The 22,536-nt window shown below is 44.1% G+C and overlaps 4 protein-coding genes across 4 annotated transcripts; all 4 read left to right on the top strand.

The window, feature by feature from the left end:
* Positions 1 to 27: 27 nt before the first annotated feature.
* On the top strand, positions 28 to 1,351 carry QC763_401810 (uncharacterized protein). Its single transcript, XM_062911813.1, has 2 exons — positions 28 to 964; positions 1,028 to 1,351. The coding sequence occupies exons 1-2, from the start codon at positions 202 to 204 to the stop codon at positions 1,333 to 1,335; spliced, it is 1,071 nt and encodes a 356-aa protein (XP_062765410.1). The 5' UTR covers positions 28 to 201; the 3' UTR covers positions 1,336 to 1,351.
* Positions 1,352 to 2,384: 1,033 nt separating this feature from the next.
* Positions 2,385 to 4,439, top strand: QC763_401800 (uncharacterized protein; the record flags this gene model as incomplete). The annotated part of the gene is made up of 1 exon (XM_062911812.1): positions 2,385 to 4,439. The coding sequence occupies one exon, from the start codon at positions 2,385 to 2,387 to the stop codon at positions 4,437 to 4,439; it is 2,055 nt and encodes a 684-aa protein (XP_062765409.1).
* A 219-nt stretch (positions 4,440 to 4,658) lies between these two features.
* On the top strand, positions 4,659 to 5,630 carry QC763_401790 (uncharacterized protein; the record flags this gene model as incomplete). The annotated part of the gene is made up of 1 exon (XM_062911811.1): positions 4,659 to 5,630. One exon carries the CDS (start codon positions 4,659 to 4,661, stop codon positions 5,628 to 5,630), a length of 972 nt encoding a protein of 323 aa, XP_062765408.1.
* A 196-nt stretch (positions 5,631 to 5,826) lies between these two features.
* On the top strand, positions 5,827 to 7,204 carry QC763_401780 (uncharacterized protein; the record flags this gene model as incomplete). Its single annotated transcript, XM_062911810.1, has 2 exons — positions 5,827 to 6,190; positions 6,370 to 7,204. The coding sequence occupies exons 1-2, from the start codon at positions 6,162 to 6,164 to the stop codon at positions 7,202 to 7,204; spliced, it is 864 nt and encodes a 287-aa protein (XP_062765407.1). The 5' UTR covers positions 5,827 to 6,161.
* Between the last annotated feature and the right edge of the window lie 15,332 nt (positions 7,205 to 22,536).

Below are 22,536 nucleotides of genomic sequence, written 5' to 3'. Positions count from 1 at the left end.
TCCAAGCGTCGAACCATGGTGGTTAACGACATCCTGAACAAGTATCTGAGGCCGAATGGTTCCCAATGCTGCTTGTGCATTGCATATTAATAAGAGACCCGAGCCTGTCAATATTTACATTCCCAATCATTTCGCTTGCTTCCATCCCATCTACATGTGATTGTGCCTTTTTCCGTGCTTTGAACCACCACTTCGTTCGCCATGCCGTCCGCTATCACATCAACGTCATCTCAGACCGACGCCACCATCTTTGGTGGCCATGACATAGCCCGACCACAACTCACCAAACCGCTCTACGACTCTGGATCCCTCCAACAATACTCGTACAACGACCCAACCCCCGCCATCGGCCGCGAGTTTCCCACCCTCAAAATCCGCGACCTCCTCAAAGCCGACGATCAACTCTTCCGCGACCTCGCATACACAATCTCCTCCCGCGGCGTCGTCTTCCTCCGCAACCAAGATGTCACCCCAAACGAGCTAAAAGACTTCATGCTCCGCCTCACCACCCTCGCCGGCTGCCCCTCCACCTCTGGCCTTCACGTGCACCCCTTGACAGAAGAGGGCTCCGAGCTAGGCGATCAAATCAGCGTCATCTCCTCCGAGAAGCAAAAGAAGGGCGGCGGTCTCACTCACCAGCTCTCCGACGTCAGTAGGTATGCCTCCAACGCATGGCACAGCGATATCACCTTTGAGCCTGTGCCCAGTGACTACGCCATGCTCAAGATCCACACCCTTCCCGTCACTGGCGGTGATACCCTCTGGGCGAGCGGATACGAGGTCTATGATCGTCTGTCAGAGCCGATGAGGGAGATGCTCAAGAAGTTGACCGCCACACATGACGCCAAGTTCTTTTTGGATGAGGCGAGGAATTTGGGGAATCCGCTGAGGGAGTGCGAGAGAGGGTCGCCGTTGAACAAGGGGGCTGAGTTGGCTGCTGTGCATCCTGTTATAAGGACAAATCGTGAGTTTCCACATCTTTGTTTGTGTAGATCATTGCGCGTAAAACTGACATTCATGGTAATAGCCGTTACCGGGTGGAACTCGGTCTACGTCAACAAGGGCTTCACCAAGCGCATCAACGGCGTCACAAAAGACGAGTCAGACATCCTCCTTAAATACCTCTTCAACATGGTAACACAGAATCACGATGCCCAAGTACGATTCAGATGGAGTAAGAATGACGTCGCTATCTGGGACAACAGGAGCACATGGCATTGTGCGACATATGACTACAACGACCCGAGAGCGGGCGACCGTGTTTGTTCGCTGGGCGAGGCTCCTTATCTTGATGTACAAGGGGGCAAATCGAGGAAGGAGGAGTTAGGTTTTTGACGTCTTCACATAGCGCTTTGTATGATAATAAATGAATGAATGAATAAAGTTGTACATATGGGTCTAATGACGGCCAGCCTCAAAGTGGCTCAGTTTTGATGAGCTACATGTACCAAACTAGTCTGTTCCTACTTGCCTTGTTCGATGTTCGTTACCCTCCAAAATCGACTGACGGGGAGACCTCTGATGGAATATGAAGTCAGTGTTGTTTTGGAAAAGCCTGGGTTATAAAGGTATAGTATTTCTTATAACCTGAGATAGTAAACATATAAGCTTGGATACAGTCATTCGCATGTTTATGTAATGTCGGTGTAGTTTCTATCAAAAGCAGGGATAACAGTATACATAAGCTTGGACAGAGTCTTTTAGACGCTTAGATGATTAGGTGTAGTGTCCTTTATAAGCTCGGGATGGTATGTATAAGGTATGCTCAAAGTCCGATCCAGAAGATGATATATGTGCAAGCGAACATCAGTCATTTGTCTCCTAAAGCCATCATGTTACATACACTTTTCAAGAGTCAAGTACCCACTCAATCAATACCACGCTACCTGGTAAATAGTTGCGCACCCTCCCCCCCAGCCCCCTCCCCCCTCTTGTACAGGTTATTAATTCATTTCCCCAAGCAAGCTTTAATAGATGCTTTGCCTATCCAAGTCAAGAGGCTCAGACTGAACCGTCTCGCTCAACACCCATCAACAAACGAACAGCCTCGCAATCCCCCGTGATGTGAATAGTCCTTGTATCACATTTAGTATTGTCAGGTGTTTCCCTTTCGATTTAGCGGCGAAGTATTATATAGCTAGTGTTATAAAGTATTATAAGGCATACAGATAACCTAGCAAGCGAAAGTTCAGTCACTAGGCGGTATCGGGTAAGCTCAACGCAGTCGGGCTATCATTGGGCCGTATTATCTTGCAGGTCTAGAACCCCTGTAACTTGGTTTCACTGCGATCGTGAAGCAAGGCACCTCCACCTCCCATAGATGCGTGATTTCTCTTGGCTCAGACATATCTGTTCAGCTATAAAGTATCGCCAACCTGCTCACCATGTACAAATACCAACCTCTGCCACCTGTCTCCAAAACCGGCCGAACCCCTCCCTTCACCCGCATCCTGACCCTCTTCCCCTCCACATCCCCTCCTTCCCCCTCCCCGGACGACTCAGAACCCTTCCACGGCACCCTCGCAATCACCAACCTCGAATCCACCCAGCCCTACGAAGCCCTCTCCTACACATGGGGCACCGCCGACCCGGAAATTTACATCTGGCTCGATGACCTTCCCCTCCCTATCAAACCCAACCTCGCGGCGGCACTCCACTTCCTCCGACCATCACCAGGCCAGCCCCCGCGACGACTGTGGATAGACGCACTATGTATTGACCAGTCCAGTCTAGAGGAGAGATCCCGTCAGGTGCAGTACATGCGGTTGGTTTACAAATACTGCCAAAGAGTCATCGCCTGGATCGGGCTAAAGCAAGAATCAGAAGCGACAGAGGTTGCGTTCGAGGCAGGGAAGGTCCTGAGTGATGTCAGTCGGCTAGTGGCTGACTTGAGGAAAGATGCCGCCGCAATGGAGGATGGTGTCGTGCGTGACGTCGTGGGTAATGCTCTAGGTGGTCTGCCCGAGGGGGCACTGCTCAATCTCCAAAAGCTATTTGACCGGGAGTACTTCCACCGCACGTGGGTAGTGCAGGAAATCGCCGTGGCCAACGTGGCGGTGGTCAAGTCGGAAGAGCTGGAGATGTCCTTCTTCGACTTGGTTTCGACGCTGCTGTTCGTCTTTGGGAACAGGCCTGGGGGCAAAATCGAGACGAACACCTCGTTGGACGTGTGGTACCTCATATTTACGCGGCAGTCAGGGGCCCACAGCGGTCACGTTCGTCTGACTGAGATTCCGGGTAGCTTGGGGCCGTTGCTGGACTTGCTTGAGCAGATGCGTGCGTTCAAGGCGACTGACTTGCGGGATAAGATCTATTCGGTTTTGGGCATCTGCGACGAAGGCCTGCAGCCCATTACGACGAGAACTCACATCACTCAACGGTCGGACCGGTGGCTGAGAGGTTTGACAACCGCCATCACGGGCGTCCAGAACTTTGTCAACGAGCGCAACCCCGATCTAGGTTGGGGTATCCCGGCGGCTCTGAAGCCGGACTACACTCGCCCTGTTCCGGAGGTTTATACCGGCCTAGCGAAATTCTTGATCAGCAAGATGCCCATGTTCCTGGACGTTCTCAGTTATGTCCAACATCGCACGACTCCAACCCCAGATGACCCCTACCCCTCCTGGGTGCCGAAATGGTTCGAGACCAAGTCCGTCACTGTATTCCGCGGAGGTGATTTCACCGCCGGTATCTGCACCCCACCCCTCGGAGACTTCTTCCAGTCCCGTATCCAACGCGCCTTCTCCTCGCCGATCCCGGGCACCTTGATCATGGACGGCTTCCATGTCGGCGTCGTCCACCGCGTCAGCAATGTCATGAACTTTGGGTCAGATGGACATTCCAAGACCGAAGCCGTCCAACGCGCTTGGACGGAGCTTCTGCCCAATATGCCATTCCCGGGGGCTAATGGATCGAGGTATATCACTGGTGAGCCTCTCGACGGAGCATTTTGCAAGGCACTTTCGGTACATCCGGTGGGCGCAGTGGTCGGGCATGTCATGTCCAATTCGATGGATGGGTTTCACTTCTCAGCCTCGGCGAGCGAGATGAACAGGCAGATAGCTACTGGGATAAGTGACGCTGCTGTAGGAGCATTCTTATCTGGGCTTGCTGGAGAGGGAGATGAGGTGCTGTCGGCCGAGAGCGAGAAGGCGAGGGTCACGTTTCGAAATGCTGTTGGGGTGTATTGCTATGGTCGACGGGCATTCCTGACGAGGGAAGGACATTTGGGTATCGGACCGCCGGTGATGCAGGAGGGGGACGAGGTTGTCGTGCTGTTTCGAGGCAGGATGCCGTACGTGTTGCGTCGTGGGCCGACTCACCATGTGTTTTTAGGTGATTGCTATGTGTGCGATGACAATATCATGCGTGGGCTCGTGACGGAGAGTGTCAGACATGGAAGGGGCGGGCCGCCAGCTGGTTTGTACGAGATTCGGTGACTGTTGCTCCCTGTTCATTCAATGGCAAGCCTGGTCCTGATCATGACAAATGTCAGGTCTGATTGGTGATGTTGACCACAAGCAATTAGCAAACAAATGTGGGCCCTGATTGGAAATCAGATCCGTGACATCATCATAAATATCACCTCGCCTCTCCCACAGCAATGATCCTTTCAACAGCTCCCACGTTCACTAGAGTGGCAGGCAAAACCACTCACAATGAAAACCATCGGCATCTTCCCAGCATCAGGGGGTCTAGGCACTTCCACCTACCACCACCTCCTGGCTCTGGTCCCCAAGGACAATGTCATCCTCATTAGCCGCCAACCCCACAAAGTCCCCAGGAACTACACCCAAGCCGGTGTCCGAACGCGAGAGGCATCCTACGAGACAGCGCCCTCCGACCTTGAAAAGGTCTTCACCGGCATCGATGTCCTGTTTCTAATATCCTACCCAAGCCACGTCAAAGACTACCGCATCAAAGTCCAGCTCCCAGCCATCGACGCAGCCCGCCGCGCTGGTGTCAAGCATGTCTTTTACAGCTCTCTGGCTTTTGCTGGAGAAAGAGACTCTACCAGGTCAGTGGCTGAGGTGATGCAGGCTCACCTTGCCACCGAGGGGCACTTGAGACATTTGGCGGAGACAGCACCTGGTTTCACCTACACGGTGATCAGGGAGGGGATCTATTCTGAGTCGACACCCATTTACACCAGCTTCTTCGATCCGCACTTCCCTGATGCCTCGCTTGTTGGGAATGAGGTTCTTGTCCCGCATGATGGGAAGGGAAAAGGGGTGGCCTGGGTGAAGAGGGATGAGCTTGGAGAGGCGTCTGCGAAGCTCATTGCACAATATTCATCCGCGCCGGAAAGCTTCCAGTATGTGAACCAGGTTGTATTGCTGACGGGCAACAAGGAGTGGAGTTTGGAGGACACGGTGAAGGTGCTTGGGGAGGTTGCTGGGAGGGACTTGAAGATAAGGGAGATACCTGTGCATGAGTGGGTTCGGCTTCCACAAGTAAAGGGCTACTTCAAAAATGAGGAGGATGCCAGGACTTGGGCTACTGCTTGGGAGGCTGTCAGACAAGGTGCTACAGCGCCAGTGACGGGGGACTTGGAAAAAATTCTGGGAAGAAAGCCAGAAGAGTTTGATGTGACGCTCAAGGGGGAAACACGCGCAACCACAGAGCAGTAACATGTACAAACGGGGGTTGGATATTGACCAACTGATGATAGCGGGATATTATTACGGTGCAAATATAACGTTGTTGAGGTCCATTCAACTCGCTTACCCCTATTTGTGTTGATCCTGTACTTGGCGCAGCAGTGCCTCTGGTACCTACCTTACCGCGTAGAGCCGCTACTGATTCCCCGCATTTTCCCACTGAGATCAACAGCTTCACGTTCCGTTTCTGTTGGTTCAAACATCAGGTTGCCCTATCCACCTTCCTCGACGCACCTGGACACTGTTTTACCGCCGGGTCTCAGGCAGCCTTCACTCCAATGATCTCATTCTTCGAACCCAACATATCCATTTTGAACCTAAGCAATTTACATCATCAGTCCTAGCATCCTAGGTCCTTCTTCCCAACGTTTCCCGTCCTCTTCCCAACCATTGTCTATCCTCTATCCCAACATCGTATCCTCTATCCCAGCATTCTCTGTCCCCTATCCCAATATTTTCTATCTTTTATCCCAGCCACCGTTACCTTTCAGATCCATACCAATGCTTACCCTGTGGTCCCGCATCGTACTGTATGTCCTCCTTGAAAACGGTGATGACCACATGTCCAGATAGTTGATTTTACTAATGTCAAACAGGAATCCAGGTTGCTAAGATATGCTCGCCTGATTCTAGCTATGTCTGAGCTTTGGGGCTATAGACGATTGGCTCCAGTTCGGTATCCCGATGTAGCAATATCCCAGAACAGCAGATCAAACGGTACAGTTGTTGCGATGACCCTAGGAACTGAACCTCACTTTCGCCAAGTCATACAGGGATGGCTGAGAACAGAGCCGAAGTCAATAATCATCACGACAATAGAAGCACGCCGTACAAACATTGAGGGATTGGTGGAGGAAATCGGAGACTCTCGAATCATGGTAATGGCTGTGGAAACCGCTTCGTATCGAGGACAGTGTTACGAAGCCATCTCCAAGGTCACGACCGCATTCTTCGTTGTTGTGGATGACCGGTCACTGTGGGGTGTCTCCACGCTTGACGACATCCTCGCGCCGTTCCGTGACCCCAGAGTCGGTGGCGTCACGGGACTACAAGCGATAAAGCCTCGAAATGGGAACACCTTGACCCAGTGGGAAACATTTGGTGCTTTGAACCTCGCAAGGAGAAATGTCTTGCACTCAGTTTTGGCATTCTTCAACAAAGGCCAGGTTCTAAACCTTTCCGGCCGGCTTTCTGCTTACCGGACTTGCATCTACAAAGACCAAGGATTCCGTGATCCATTTCTACACGAGTTGTGGCTCAGATGCTTTCCTATCACGACTGGAGACGACAATGCCTTAACCACTTGTTTGCTGCACAAAGGCTGGAGGACTGCGTTCCAAAACTCGCCGGGGGTTATGATCGCTGCCGGTGTATCTCCGAACTGGCTCTACACAAGACAGCTGCTCCGATGGCTGCGAGACACCCTTCGATACTGTCTCTTGGACATCACGTTTGCGTTCAAAACGCGGGAGAAAGACCATATTTTGCGTGCCGTTCTCAACATTGTTGTTTATTTCATAACCGATTTTGCGATGATATTTTGAGTTGGCATTTCTGCTGTCTGTGTCCACAGCTTCTTGGTTGGGACAAGGTGAAATCACCGGGAAGAGGTAAGTAAACCCCATGGTTATAAGTGGGATGGATGTTGCCAGTGCCCATTAATAGCATGCAAATCCCTCATCAGATAACGGATATGCGGACGCATGCCTCGGCACCGTGGAGCCTCCAACCATGTAAAACCGGCGTTAGTCCCTTTGACATTGTTGCTGTTGGGGGTTCCTCAAACACCCTTCCAATCCATGTATTGAGCACAACTTGAACATCGTCAACTCAACCGTCAGAACATTTCCACAAGGACGTCCCGACGTCACTGGCACAACTCCCACTGAATCTGGTGTGTTTTGGGCTTAATATGGCCTGCATTATTGAGACAGGATGAAGCTAACAACCTGGAATGGAAGCATACCGCAGTCAACATGAACAACCTCGTTAGCTTTCAAGCCATAGCCTCGTCGCCAGCGTCGACACAGGGCGGAAACCATAACGGCAGAATGGATGCGTATTACCTGCATATGCATTGCCTAATGTTGTCCTCGGTTGGACGATCAGTGAAAGGCCTCATCTATGACATTCCCCTCTTGCCCCAACCCCCCACCCATTGCCCGTGTCTCAACGGGTTCACCACGGCTCATACACTCTTCATTTCACCCGACATCGGTCTTTTGAGAAATGGCCTCCGAGATTTCGTGTCATGCCACACTGAAATTCCAGCTTGGGGAACGGTGATATGTAACCTACAAGGAAAGTTCGGTGAGCAAACCCAAAGACCCGGTGATCACTGGAGCGAAAATCATTTCTGATCAACCGTCGGCTAAACGCAGGACTTCCGTGTTTCATACCACGGCCAGTGGCTGGTGTTTGTGACACCCGTGATCCCGATATTAACATCGGTGCTGCCGCTCTTGAAATGCTTCATAGAGCGTGCGATCGCTGAGGATGATGTGTGGGGCACCTACAAAGGGTCTGCGTTTCACCAGAACCAGACATTATCGCTCTTAAAGGCTGGAATTGGCTTACTGTTTACTTTTTACACCAAACAACAACAACCAACTGTAATATGAATTTGTCAACCAATTTCTCTGCCTTTTTGGCCTCTATTTTGCGGGCAGTGACTAGCCTTGGCCACCACCCTACATGATGTCATGACCCCTGGGTTCCCCCTCCGGAGTGTTGGTGTCTACTGAGAAAAGCGACCCTGCTACCATCGGCGAGATACAAAATCTGGTAGGGAGATGGACCTCAGTCTTGCCCTGGTGGAATTCATTGGAACGGAAAATGTCCCAACTGTTGGCCCGTATGTCTTGGACGGTCAGACAATCAGTCCGGCAATGAGAGTCAACAGCGACACTGCGGCTGCATTTTCACTACCTTTGCGCCAGAATGCCACAACGGCGGGAGAGTAAGTGTTTGGTAATGGCTTCCTATGTGTCGATGCTGGCTAGCTAGACATGGTATGGTGGACAGCCTCATAACGAGCTCCGTTGGCAAGAGCAGTCGATACGGGCCTTTTGTTACACCTAGAACAATATCGGAATCTGGACATGAACGATTTCCATTTCCGTTCTTGGACCTGAGCACTCGCCGCTTTAACCTGAGCAGAAGTGGAGAAGCCCTGAGCAGGGATGAGCAAGGTCCTGAGCAGGGTGAGCAACGCCTGAGCACGGTGAGCAAGGCCCTGAGCACGGTGAGCAAGGCCCTGAGCACGGTGAGCAAACCCTGAGCACGGTGAGCAAAACCCGGAACTTCGGAGAACATAGATATTATCGGTAGCTTAGGACCTTAGAAACCACGAATATTATCGATAGCCCGGAACTACGGGAATTGCGGTAGTAATGGAATTGGAGGAAGTAAATGTGAGGACTGGATACCTATAATAGGCTCCTTTTACAGTATATTCGAAGTATTTTATTTTTTCTTTTTTTAAGTTAAGCTATTAAGTTAAGGTTAATATACTAGTTTTCCACACTCTTTTCTAAAGCATAGTCCTTTATTATTAAGTACTTACTATTTTATTTATAGGGTACAGTACCCTATACTTTCCTTTTATAGGGCACAGTTCCCTATACTTATCTTCCTTTAGTGGCACTATATATTGTCGTATAGCGTAGTCTAAGGAACTCTAGAGTTTTTATGTTATTACTTTTATTTACTCGGTAGGACCTATTTAATTAACTTACTAAAGTTATAATTCTTAACAGTATATAACTAGCCTGCTAACGATATATTTTAACAGCACTTTTAGTATTTTCTAAGTACGCGGCTTAGTATATATCTAATATATAGTTAAGCCTTACAGTGCTGTGTGTGGACTTAGCGTAATATTAGGTAATAAAAGGGGCTAAGAGCTTTAATTCGTTAGCCCTATAGTGCGATATTGCGGCGTTTAGCTAAACTAATAAGCATACAACTAGCATTTCCGGTCCTATAAAGCTAACTAATCGATTACTTTATTGGAACTTAATACTTAGCTATATAGGTGGAGTTTACAAATAACGGTTTGTATTTTCATAGAAAATAAAGAACACTTTATTTCTAAAATATAAAACCTAAGCAAAGAAAAACTATTAATTAATATAAAAAAAAGATAAGAGTCCCCGACTTAACACGGTTATAAAGAAATTTATAGTTAACCCTCCATTTTAATATCTTCGTTTTCTGCTAGGGCGGTTTCCGAAGGGTTTAGCCGAAAGGCATTTACTTTAGGATCGGCTAATAGAGACCTTTTAGACCCCAGTCGTTTTCCTTCTAGCCACTTTCTATGTCGTTCCTCGCATTCCTTTACTGCTATTATAATTGCAAAGTCCGCTCGTCCTATTTTTTAGCCTTTAGGGACTACGATATTGCTCTCTATTTTAAAATCGGCTAATAAAGTTATTTTTTAGTTACCTTATAGCCGATGGATATTGCTCCTCGTCTCCTAACTTATAATTAGCGACTTATTAAATAGCTGTAATTTCACGTATACATTTACAAATAGGCGCGTTTAGTAGTTTTTAATAAGGTTTAATAAGCTTATCGGGTATAGGTGGTTATCGGGAAAATCCTACGCTACTTCTCGAATAAAAATAATATTACCCTTTTAGAAGTTCTATATGTCGTGAGTTTTTTGCCGACTATATCTTACAAGTCTATTATTTCCGTTTTCTGTATATAAGGAGTCGACTTCGCTTCCTAGCTTAAGTCGGAACTTTGCAGAATTATTTGGCCTATATTATACGAAAACCCATTTACGCCCGAAACCACCCTACACCCAGCCAAAAAGCTTACTAGCAGTAGTTTCGTCATTAGCAGTAAGTATTAGCATCGCCATCTATTGCTGCAAACTAATTATATCTTCCGAGTCTTCATTTTTATTAGAGTGAAGTAAGAGCGGATTGTGTCCAGTTACGACTATTAATAGTGTAGGATTATCGTTATTTTGTTTATTATTATTCTTTTATTTAACTATATTTAGCTATATAGGATTACCGTCCTCTTTTTTAGCTTATTTATTTGCTAACTAGTCTTTAATATCCTTTTAATTTTCAGCTTCTTCTAATTCTCTCGCCGCCTTTTTAACTTTATATATTAAGTCTTTATCGCCTAGCAATATGTCTAGGAGGCTCTTATATGCTTCAAACTGCAATCTTTTCTTTTTAATGTCGTTTATATTATATTTATAGATAGAAAACTGGAAGGCCCGAGAGGTCTTTGCTTATACTTATAGAAATTTTGGAACTAGTATCCACGAAACGTGGAGCAAATTTTGGCTACAGTATAATATATCAAAATATCTAACTTAGAGTAAAAACATTAAAAAGCCGCTTCAGGCGCTTTAAGCCAAATTCCGCCGTTATTTAGCCCAATATTTATTCGTAGTTCTTAGCATTGGTCTTAGCCGACGTAGTACTTGCGGGCAGGCTTACGTTTCCGGTTAGCATATTCCTTCTGGCGGGCCTAGGCTATATAGATTTCTAATTTAAGGAACTCGTGAATCTCTTATATCCTTAATGAAAATTATTCGGCATTTCTAGCTTTTAGAGACTTATCGGGTACTATAGGCTTAAATCCTATACGAAGGTAAAAACTATAGTTAATAAAGAATAGCGTCGTTTTAATACTTTTATTTAAAGCGTTATTTAAAGCAAACTCCGCGAGTAATAGCTATATCGCCCAATTGTTTTATAAGTAAAAGACGTGTCCTTTTAGGTATTATTTCAGAAAGGAGTTAGCTCTTTCGGTCTAGCCGTCGGTTTCGGGATAGAATATAATTAATAGTAATACCTTTAAGGCTAGTCGGCGGGTTAGATATTTCTAGAAGTTAGATATAAATTATAGTCCTCTATCGGATAATATAGTTATTAAAACTTTATATAGCTTTTAAATATACTGTAGGTATAAGCGGGAGACTTTTTCGGTATCGTAAGTATCGTTATAGAAATAAAGTATTTTATTTTCGTTAAATAGTCAACTATAATTAATATTATATCGTAACCTTCGTTCTTTAATAAGTATATTATAAAGTCTATTAATATATCTTTCTAGGATCTTTCGGGAATCGGTAGTAGTTTTAGGACTTTTTAATATGCTTCGCGGGAAATAATAATCCGGATATAAATATAATAGTTAAATACCTAACGTTCGAGGTAAGTAAGTATATTAAATTAATAATAATCGCGGGATAAGGCTTTATATATACGTACTCGCTTTATATATCTAGTAATTATACTTTTATAATAGGAGCAGACTAATTTAATATATAGATTAAGGTAGTTTAGAATATATAGGCGGTCTCGGTAATATAAATATCTTCCTCGGTCCTTATATTCGGTAAGTATAATACCTAAGTAGTAGCTCTTTAACTTCCTTAATACTTTTAGAATAGAGTTTAGCGTTTCGTCTACTTCGTAGCCCTTAATAAATAGTTCTTAAATATTTAATAAAAGTAACGGTGCGGTTCTCTCGGTTAGTAGAACGGAGCGGAGAGATTTTATTATAATAGGCGTCTCTATAGTCGGGATTTATAATTTCGGTTAAATTTAAGATCGGGTAAAGGCGTTAAATTATAAAGGTTTATCCGCGAACGGGGTTTTTTTTTGGGTAAATAGCTTTTTAGCTAGTGGGGACGGTAATTCGGGGGTCTAAAACGGTATCGGTAATAGTATTATAAGATCTTTATAGACTTAGGGGTCTAGGATAAAAGGCTTTAGAACTATTTAATTTATATATAATAAACGTTTATCCTCTTCTTTAAATAGGTCCTCTAACCTCCTAGTTAGCGCGTTTAGGTTTACGCCCTATTTTCTAGGCCGGTAAATAATCGTAAAGTTAAATCGAGATAGAAACTCGGACTATCGGGCTTAGCGGCGGTTTAGAAGCTTAATTATAGTAAAGTATTTTAGATTACGGTAGTCGATAATAACTTTAATAGAGGAACTTATACCTTTAAATTCGGGTCTTTATTCTTTAAAATAATAGATAATTACTAAGAGTTCTTTATTATAAATATCGTAATTATACTTTATCGTAAAGTGTTTTTTAAAAAAAAATACGATAGGTCTTAAGATACCGTTATCTCTATACTACGATAAAATATTAACGGAGATATAATTAAAAGCGTCGGTCTCTAAGATATTTTTTTTTCCTAGTCGAACGGGGCCGAAATAAGCGCGGAGGTAAAGGCTTTTTTTAAACGTTAGAAAGACTCCTTATAGCGTAAATCCTATCGGAACTTTACGTCTTTTTGGGTTAGGTTAACTATCGGTACGATAATTTTAGAAAAGTCGCGTATAAAACGCCGATAGAAGTTTCTAAATCTAATAAATACTTAAACGTCGGTTAGGTAGGTTAGGGTTTTCCAATCTTTAATTTTTTTTACTTTTTTAAAGTCTATCTAAATACTATAGTAACCAATAATAATTCCTAGGAAGGCTATTTCCTCCTTAAAAAACTTATACTTTTAAATTTTAGTAAATAGGCTAGCTTTTCTTAGAGCCGTTAAAACCTTACGGACGTAATTTAAATATTCTTCTCTTATACGGCTATAAATAAAGATATCGTCTAAGTATACGATGTAAAAAACATTTAAATATTCTTGCAGGGTATCGTTAATAAACCATTGGAATATAATAGGAGCTCCAGTTAACCTAAACGGTATAATTAGTACTTCGTAAAGACCAAATCTCGTTCGAAATATAGTAAAATACTTTTAGCTTTCCTTAATCCGAATATTATTAAACGCGGAAATAATATCGATTTTAGTAAAGTATTTTATTCCTTTTAGGTTATTTAGGGATTTTTTAGTTAGGGGTAGCGGGTAGCGGTCCTTAATCGAAATATTATTTAGACTTCGGTAATCGATATAGAAACGGAGGCTCCCGTCTACCTTTTTAATAAATAGTACGGGTAAAGCGGTAAAGGAGAAACTCGAGCGAATAAATCCTTTCTTTAGGTTTTCTTATAGCTAAACCTTTAGGGCTAATAGTTCGTTACGGGATATAACGTATAATAGTCTAAATAGTAGGGTCTTACCCTTAATTAATTTAATATTATAGTTATATAGTCGATATAAAGGTAACTTATCGGCCTCCTTCGGAGAGAAAACGTCCTGTAAATCCTAGAGTTTAGGCGGGAGCAGTTTCTTCAGGTTTAGTTATTCGGGTAGGAATAATTATTAGTCGATATCTTCGATTATAATAGAAAATACCTAATATCCTTTACGGATATATACTAAGTAGGCTCGGAGAGATATAGCGGTAATATTAATATTTTTTAATCCGGTAGGGCGCGGTAGTAAGTATCGCGGGCGTGCCCTCTTCGGTACGTCGTATAAAGCGTTAATTTTAGTCGGTCGACTCGAGGTATTATAGTTCTTTCGGCAATAATCGCTTTTAAAGGTAAAGGTATAGTTTATAAAGCTGACTTTCGGGTCGTATTCCTTTAGCCACGGCATACTTAAAACGACAGGGTAATAAACTAGTTACGTTATATAGAGTTTAATTTCTTTCTTATAGTAGTCTATAACCCTTATATTAACGGATACGTAGTAAGTAACTTTCTTACTTTTAAATAAACGGCCGTCGAAGACTTTTAGCGTAAACGGTTTCCGTAGCTTCTTTAGGGGTAGTTTGTGGGCCTCGGCCTAGCTCTAACTAAGGAAGCCCTTCCCTTAGGCTCTAGAGTCGGTTAAAGCGTAAATAGGCAGCCGTTACTATTTATTTTCTAGGGTAACGGGTAAGATTATTAAGTTCGATCGGAAGTCTTTTCCCTTACAGATAAAAAGTCTTTATATAAATGCGGTAGAGATTCGTAATATCCGGGTAGCTTTATTCTTTTAAGTATTTCTAATCCGCTAGGAAAGCGTAAAGTCCAAATATCTATTATCGTTAAGTACCGGTACTTTGTCCGCGTAGGAAATTAAAATCTAGAAGCGATTTAGCTTAGACTTATATTATTTATTAATTATAGAGGGCTAAGTAGCGGGCTTAAGGATCTATTAGTATTAAAGCTAAAAGCGCGTTTGGTTCTAGCTATACGGCTTTAGATATAGAGGCAGGTATTAAGTTCTAAATATAGAGCGACTCGATAGTCTTTAAACTTATACCGGTAGTACTTCCCTCGCTTCCTCCGTCTTTTTAGTCGGGCCGTATATTATACGTTTAAGTTTATAAGATCGCCTTAATGTTAATTCCTTATAGGATCCGGGAATTTACTTTATTAAGTCGGTTCGGGAGCTATTTTACCGGGGACGGTCTAACCGTAATTAACGGAGGTAGGCGCCTGTAAAGCACGGTTAGGCCTAATATAAATAATTTATTTTTAGTATTAGCGGTATCGGTTATCGAGGGTTTAGAGGTACTAAGTATAGGTTCGAAATTAGCGGGATAGGGACGGGTTATATAAAAATATATTCTATAGCTTTTACGAGATATTTTAAAATAGTAGAGGCGTTAAGCTTTCATCGAGTATCTTTTTTTCTAGGATAAAGCGTTAAAATTCGGAAAAATAAGTACTAAAGTTATCGTTTCTCTATTTAAGTTAATATAGTTTATTTTGCGCGTTTTAAATACGGTCGGGGTCGCTAAAAGCAGCTTCGAGGTAATCGAGCATATTAGAATTATCGGGGAACTAAAGGAGTCCGCGGATAATCTTAGGAAGGATCAGCTAGTATACCTTCCTAGCTAGGCGGCCAGTAACGTAAGTTAAGCGGCTAAAGGCGGTTAGGAATCGGTCTACGTTAACGATTATTTTACCGTAGATTTATTACGTAAAGCGTCGAAGGTCCGCGCGGGATCCGTTAAACTCTTTTAAATCTAGAAGTCTCTCGCTAATAAAGGTAGGTTTAATACGTAAGGCAGTAGCAGATATAGGTATTTCCGGAGTATATTCTATAAAGGGTTTAATAAGAGGTTTTGCAATAGGCGCGGGGCTAGTTGGTAAGATATATACGGCGGGAGTAACGGCAGCTAGAAGTTAAGCTTTCTTAACTTTAAGTTATAAAATTTTTTAAATAATATTGAGGTTCCGTTCTTTTAGTTATTCCTTTTAATAGTTAATAATTGCGTCGCGATTTAAGACTTAGATTCGAAAAGACGAGATAATAGAGTTATAGGTATTAATAGCGGTGCAGAGGGCAGCAACCTCTTCTTCTAACGCAGTAGTATATATATCTATATTCCTTAGGTAAATAATCTAGTCTTCGGAATATTAATTAACGTTTTCGACTAACTTTTACGCCGTGACGGGGTACGCGGGGGGTTTTAGGCAAGTAGCTATCGTATTAAAACGATCGGCTAATAGGGTTAGAGCTACGTAATATCACAGGTAGCACAAGTTAACAGGTTAATAATAATAGTATTTAGCTAAGCTACGGTCTAGGCTCTATTCCGTCGGGTATAGGCAAGCTTTATTATTAAAACGTAGCTTAAAGAGCTACAAACAGGTCTCGCGGCAGCGAGATATAAAATCTTTTTAGTCGCATTAGCCCGTACTCTGCACGTACTAAGCTCCATTAGTGGATTAACGATAGTTACGGTACGACCGCCGTAACACATAATTCCTTTAAGCTAAGCCCTAGCCACAGCAATAGTAAGTCCCTAAATAGCATTAAAATGATTATTAAATGTAGTAAACTGGATAGGTAAGTAAGTATCCACCTATTTAGGGACCCGCCCAAGCTATAAATCTAAGTTAGACTAGTGCCAGACTTTAACCCAGTTTCCACAAATACTACTATCCTCTACCCGCTAGTTATCTACAGCGCTGCCGTCAAATTAATTAATTAACTTTGGACCTCGGATTTAATTTAATTAAAATATTTAGTTATTTTATCTAATTTAGTTAATTTAATTAAACTAATCTAACCAAATCTAATAACTATAGTACCCGATAAAGCTATTTCCTATAGTATACCTCTTTAACCCTAACTCCTTTAAGCTTAATATAACTCTTCCGCGTCCAATTTTTTATTAATTAAAGTATCTCGATTATAGTATCCTTTAGGGAATACCGTTATAATATTATCGTTAACTTCGTTATACTAAATACCTTTTTATAGTCGTTTACTATTATAAATATAGTTAGGATATTTAATAAAAATCTATTAAGCCGTAAAAACGAGCTCTTATAATTAACATACTATTAAATAAGCTTAGAAACTTCTTAAGGCTTAAGTCTATAATATCTATTAAGCTCGCTATTTACTCGAGTAGGCCGCGGATATTTATTTTTAATCTATTAAATAAATTTACTTAGATCTTTCTATTTAATAGGCGTTATTAGTAATAACGAAGGTATAAAAGACTCTTCCAATATATCTTTATTCTTAAAGGTAAAATATTATTCCTTAAGGAATTACTTTAGCTATCGTTTAGTATCTCTTAACTAAATTAACTATACTATTAAAATCTAATTAACTTTAAGAAAGCTTATACTAAAGCTAGGGTATAGAATAATAAATACTATATAAAGAAAGGACTCTCTAAGTAAAGTATAATACTCGTTAAGCTTTACTTAAGCATTATTAATGCAGGCCCTTATATATATCCTTTCGTCTACTACTAAGTTCGAGATACGGCTAACTAACCGCGCCGTATAAGTCGAGCGAGTATAATTAGGCAGGGCGTCTTTACCAAACTAAATAGCAGTAACAGTAGTAGCATGTTGCCGATTCCTCTGCTGCTGTTGCTGCAAGGGTGTTGCGACCTTAAAGCCTTAAAGATGCTGAGGAAGCCTCGACTGCCGGGCAGGGCGATCTCTTTAGTTTCGCTAAAAGAGTTTCCGGTGATTTTGTATTCCTAATAACGGTTAGTAATATATTAAGGAGGCTAGTAAATAACTTACTTCTTTAAATAGTTAATAACTAAAAATATTAATTAAACCTTAAAGAACGTAACTTTCTTTCGCTTATTATATAGCCGGTATATTTATCGATATTCCTTAACGGTATAGTCCGGGTTTAATTTAGTTAAAAAGAAGTGTTACAACCCTAGTATAGGACGGTTATGGGGCTACAAAAATAGAAGCTAATTAGGAGAACGTATAAGTGAGCTAATTACAGTAAAGAACAAAAGTAATTAGTATAATTAAAGTACTAAGCTAACTAAGTACGGTAATTAGTATAATTAGAGCACTAAGTAGGCTAAATAAAAGTAATTAATATAATTAGGGTACTAAGTAAACTAAGCAAACTAAACAGAAAAGATTAGTGGCCTTAGGAAACTAATTACGGCTTAGCACGAGGACTATATATATACGGAGGAACTAGCTAGCGTAAATAGACAGTTCCGTAGTATGCAATTTAAGTTATATTTACGGCATTTAGTATTTACATTGAGATATCTTATTATGCATTGTTTAGCTGCACCGAACTAGGATTATGTAAAAGTGCCTTTAACCGATATCCCTTTTAAAGGTTCTGGATAGAGGTTCGTTATAAGAAGCCTTATATTCTAATCTAGCTCCGACGGCCTTTACTTTTTTTCTTTTATATATATAACTCGAGAAAAAAGTAGCGCTATTATTAAATGATTTTCCAGACGTTAAATATCGTCGAATTACCTACAGGCGCGTTTCGGCTAGCCTCCTCGACTTACTTAGTAATATTAGGGCGCAGGAGGTTTAGTTAGTGCTGTTTAAGTAGGGAGAAAGCCGAAGGGAGTTATCTGCCTGTTAAGGCGCTTAATGGAGCCGAGAATAATATCGAAGAGAGTTAGGAATAAAAGTTTCGCTGTAATTAGGTAGAATCTACGAATATCTTTAATTAACACGGAGGTATTACGGTAGTTGCACCGTCGATCTACTAGTGGAGCTTGGTACATGCCGAGCACGGGTCAATGCGACCAAAAAGACTCTGCATATCGCTGCCAGGAGATGTGTTTTGCACCACACTTTCTACCAATTAGGCCCGGCGATTAGTATGCCGGGCCCGGATTAAGCTGTTAATCCGGGGGACCCAGAGGGGCCGGGAGCCGGAATATTATTTATCTGGGGTCTGAAGGTATTTAGATATTTATAAATATGGATTTTTAATATTTGATTTAATTGATCTGAAGTCTGCTTGGAATTGAATTGAATTGATTGAAATTGATTGAAATAATTGATCTGTAATCTGATCTGACGGCAGCGCTGGTCCTCCACACGTTCATCCTCCATATACTCATCCTCCATATACTTATCCTTCATATGCTCATCCTCCACACGCTCGTCCTCCGTATGCTCACTCTCTATAGGTTCAACCTTTATACGCACATCCTCCATACGCACATCCTCCACTGCCTCCATCCCCTCAACCCTCTCGTTCCTTTGCTGTCCCTCATCAGACTCCCCACTAACCCCACCCCCCAGCCTCACCCCCAAAAACACAAACTTCCCCCCCAAAACGTCCCTCAGCTTCCCCTGATCAAACGCACCCCACTTGTCCATCCCCTCCTGCGCTCTAACTCCTCACCTCGCAAGCTTATCCTCGAAATCCTTAAAGCACTTCGTGATGACCATCCCGTCCTTCCCAACATTAACACGGCCCAAATCCGACCTCGAAGCCCGATAGCCCATCTCCCGGTGCAGATGCCTCCTGTGCTTCGGCTTCATCCCCCTGAACTCGAGCACCTCCCTCGTCGCGTCCGGCAAGAAGCTGTTAATCGTCACGCAGAACTGACACTGGCATTTCATGACAAACCGCTTCCGCGGGTCACGTACGGGAGCGGGGCCGACGTGTTTCTTGTCATAGATGGTGAATACCTTTGTGTAGATGGCTCGGCAGACGCCCTCCTGCGGGCCGTTGGCGCGGCACTCGTTTGCTGCAAAGTCGAGCAGCAGGTGGAGGAACGGGATCCAGAGTGCACCGGCGTTGTAGGTATGAAATTCGGGGCTGTGAACGTGATGGTTGACGGCTTGGAGGAAGAGGGCGCCGTTTTCGGGGGAGCCCAGGTTCAGGTCGTGGAACAGGTTGAAGAGCTGTTCAGGGATGTGTTTGGGCAGGGTACATGTACGGCCGTCGTGGTTGAGGTGATACAGATATTTGCTAAACTTTCCGGATGTGAGGAATAGTTTCATGAGACTGTTGGATAGGGCTTTGGTGGCGGTTGGGGGTAACAGTTTGTTTTCGGCATGTTCTTTGAGGCGTGAAGCGAAGGTTGAGAGGAAGGGTGTGAAACCCTCGTGGCATCCACTTGGGAGTGGTTTATCAAGAAGCTGGGTGATGTATGGTGCGATGCTGGAAGAATGGTGAGTAATAATTAGGTTGTTAGGACAGATAAAAAGAAAACACATACTGCTGCTTGAGACCGTCGAGTGGTGTCTGGAAATAGAAACACGCATCTGCCAGTGAACTGCCGGCGAGATGATCGAACATCTGGCTCTGCTTGGGATCTGTATTCGAAAGGACTTCCAGTACCAATGACTGACCTACATGAAGAAGCGGGAGGGGTGCCACTGCCGTTCTGGGCATGACAGGAACAAGAGTGGCCACAGCCCCGAGTTGGGCCACGAGGGAGGATGTTTGAAATACACCCAGAAGACTATGAAAGTAAGGTCATCATCTAAGCAGTCCGAAAACTTAAAAGCATGGTGAAAACGTACACTTTCTGAAGGAGACATAGACGTCGGAGTGCTTCCTTTTCGTCGACACCCAACCACTCGCGCAACCATTGCGCCATCTCTGGGTCGAATAGGTCTCGCCCGAAGACGCTGGACTCGCTGGCAACTTCTTCAAAGATACCAAACTCCCCATATAGAACAGCAACCTTGCAAATGGCCTGAAAAAGTGTCTTACCATGAAATATCGCTGACCTATCCCGTCCCCGCGTGTGGAACCCAAGATATAACTCGACCCAAAACTCCTTGAAGTCCATTATGCTCGACGCATCTGGGTCGGGCTGCAAACAAGGACTGACAAAGCATGACTGCAGCAACAACAAATTCTCCCGACCATATCCATCCCACCACCCCAGATCAGGGCGGAGAAGGTAGGTCATGAACCTATCGCGTGGAAACACAACAATAGCCTGGCACGAGGATCAATACCACCACCGGTACCACACGTGCTACAATGAACCGGGTTGAATTTGTACATACCGCACCTTGGGACTCGATAGAATCCTCCCATGTAATTCTGTTGTAGAGCATTTTGGTTGGGAAGCCATCAAACGGCTTGTCCGCCAAGAACTCATTGTCGTGCAGCTGAAGCCCGCGGACAAGTAGCCGTCCATCCAGATTATACAACGCGCGAAGTTTGAAATGCTCCTGGCCTTCGTTGTCGACCTCCTGTTCTGGCTCCGAATCGGAGGCATCCATGTAGTCGTAAGAAAAGAGGAAATCGTAGGGAAAACGCTCAACATTGTGCTTGCGGACAGGACGGCTCTGTATGCTCTTTGAGCTGCTCACCAGGGCGAGGCAAACCACGACCTCAAGGTCCTCAGACAGGGCATCAAGGGCCTGGAGACGGGCATGATCTTTGCCTTTGAGCCCATGCAATGTCATATTCTCCAGCGTGTAATCTTGATGGTCAAGCATCATGTAAAAGTGAGGGGCGTTGTCGGATTCCAGCCATCGTTCCAGCGCCACACACAAGTCTGTGGTATCGGAATGTCTCAAACCGGACGCGGTTGGTTGTGGGACACTTGGGTCGAGGATGAGGTTGCAGGTGAGAGCCCAGCGGTAGCCGGACGTGACCGGGAGGACTTGGTGTGGAACGTCAGAGTACCAGGACAAGAAAGACTGGGCCTCTTGAGAGGGGTCGTAGGTGATGGTCTCGCCGTCGTTAAAAGTGAAAACAAAGTCGCCGCCCGTGTGGGCTGAGGGAAGCGTGATGACCAGTGTGCCAAATGTGCCAGGACTAGGCTCGGTACCTTGACGTACCGCCATACCGGTACGTTGGATGTAATCCTGCTCCACCCTAGACAGAACCCCTTCCTCATGAAGGACCATCTTGCATATCTCAGTCTTGATGGGCATTTGGATGCCCATGTGTTTCGCCGCCAACTCTGCATAGAATTTAATGTGCGAGGACCACGATTCCGGATCCCGAATGAATAACTGGGAGGCTTCGAGTTCCCAGATCCTTTGCGCGGGTGCCTCGACGTTGGTTTCGTTGCCGCTGGCATATGACGCGTGGCGGCATCTTGCGATGATGTCACAGGCTTGTCGCTCGCTCAGAGGGATAGCTATCTCGCCGAGGCCCTTTATGTAGAGGCCTGATAGTTCTGTTTCGTCAAGACAACTGAATGAGACGGACAGCCCGGCAAATTCGATTTGTTCATAGGCCTTCAGGATATCCTTCTTGAGGGCATGGCGGTGTTTCCAGTAGTCTAGCTTCTCTACCTCGTTGTTTTTTTATGCAACTAATCAGACCAAAGATCACCATGAAAACTCAGTGTATTATTTTCTTCTTATTTGTCCACACTCTCACTTGATGATACAGGCAAGATGGCTAGGAAATACCTACTAGGGTACCTTGCCTTGAAGTTGACAAAAATGTGAGAAACAAGGCTGGCGGATATCGTGACAAATTAGAGGGCCAGTTGAGAACTTGAATAATCCCACCCACCATCTCTGGAAAATGCATGGTGTTAGTAATCCCCGAGACCTACCCGCAGCTATTGTGGGGGTTTGATTCCACATCCGTCTGTTTATTGTTTGCCCTGCATGATTGAAGTGCCCGGCTACCTGCAGGCTTTCCTGCCTGAAGATTAGGATTCTATCTTTTCGTCCACTCTTCTTTATCCCTCGCCATGATATTACGGTAATTCATTTCCTTCTTCAGGTAGGTAACCCGCGGGATGTGGCCTTGGCCTCATGTTTATTGGGCGGAGGTGTAAAGTGCACTTTACCTTACCCCGAA

The sequence above is a fragment of the Podospora pseudopauciseta genome, chromosome 4 (genome assembly GCF_035222475.1).
Source record: "Podospora pseudopauciseta strain CBS 411.78 chromosome 4, whole genome shotgun sequence".
Classification (NCBI taxonomy): domain Eukaryota; kingdom Fungi; phylum Ascomycota; class Sordariomycetes; order Sordariales; family Podosporaceae; genus Podospora; species Podospora pseudopauciseta.
The sequence above is the reverse complement of the archived record's forward strand: the minus strand, read 5'-3'. Positions and strand labels throughout refer to the sequence as shown.

Coding starts and splice junctions, on each gene's coding strand:
- QC763_401810 (XM_062911813.1), top strand. CDS start 202: ATGCCGTCCGCTATCACATCAACGTCATCTCAGACCGACGCCACCATC. Junction 965..1,027: donor TCCTGTTATAAGGACAAATC/GTGAGTTTCCAC, acceptor TCATGGTAATAG/CCGTTACCGGGTGGAACTCG.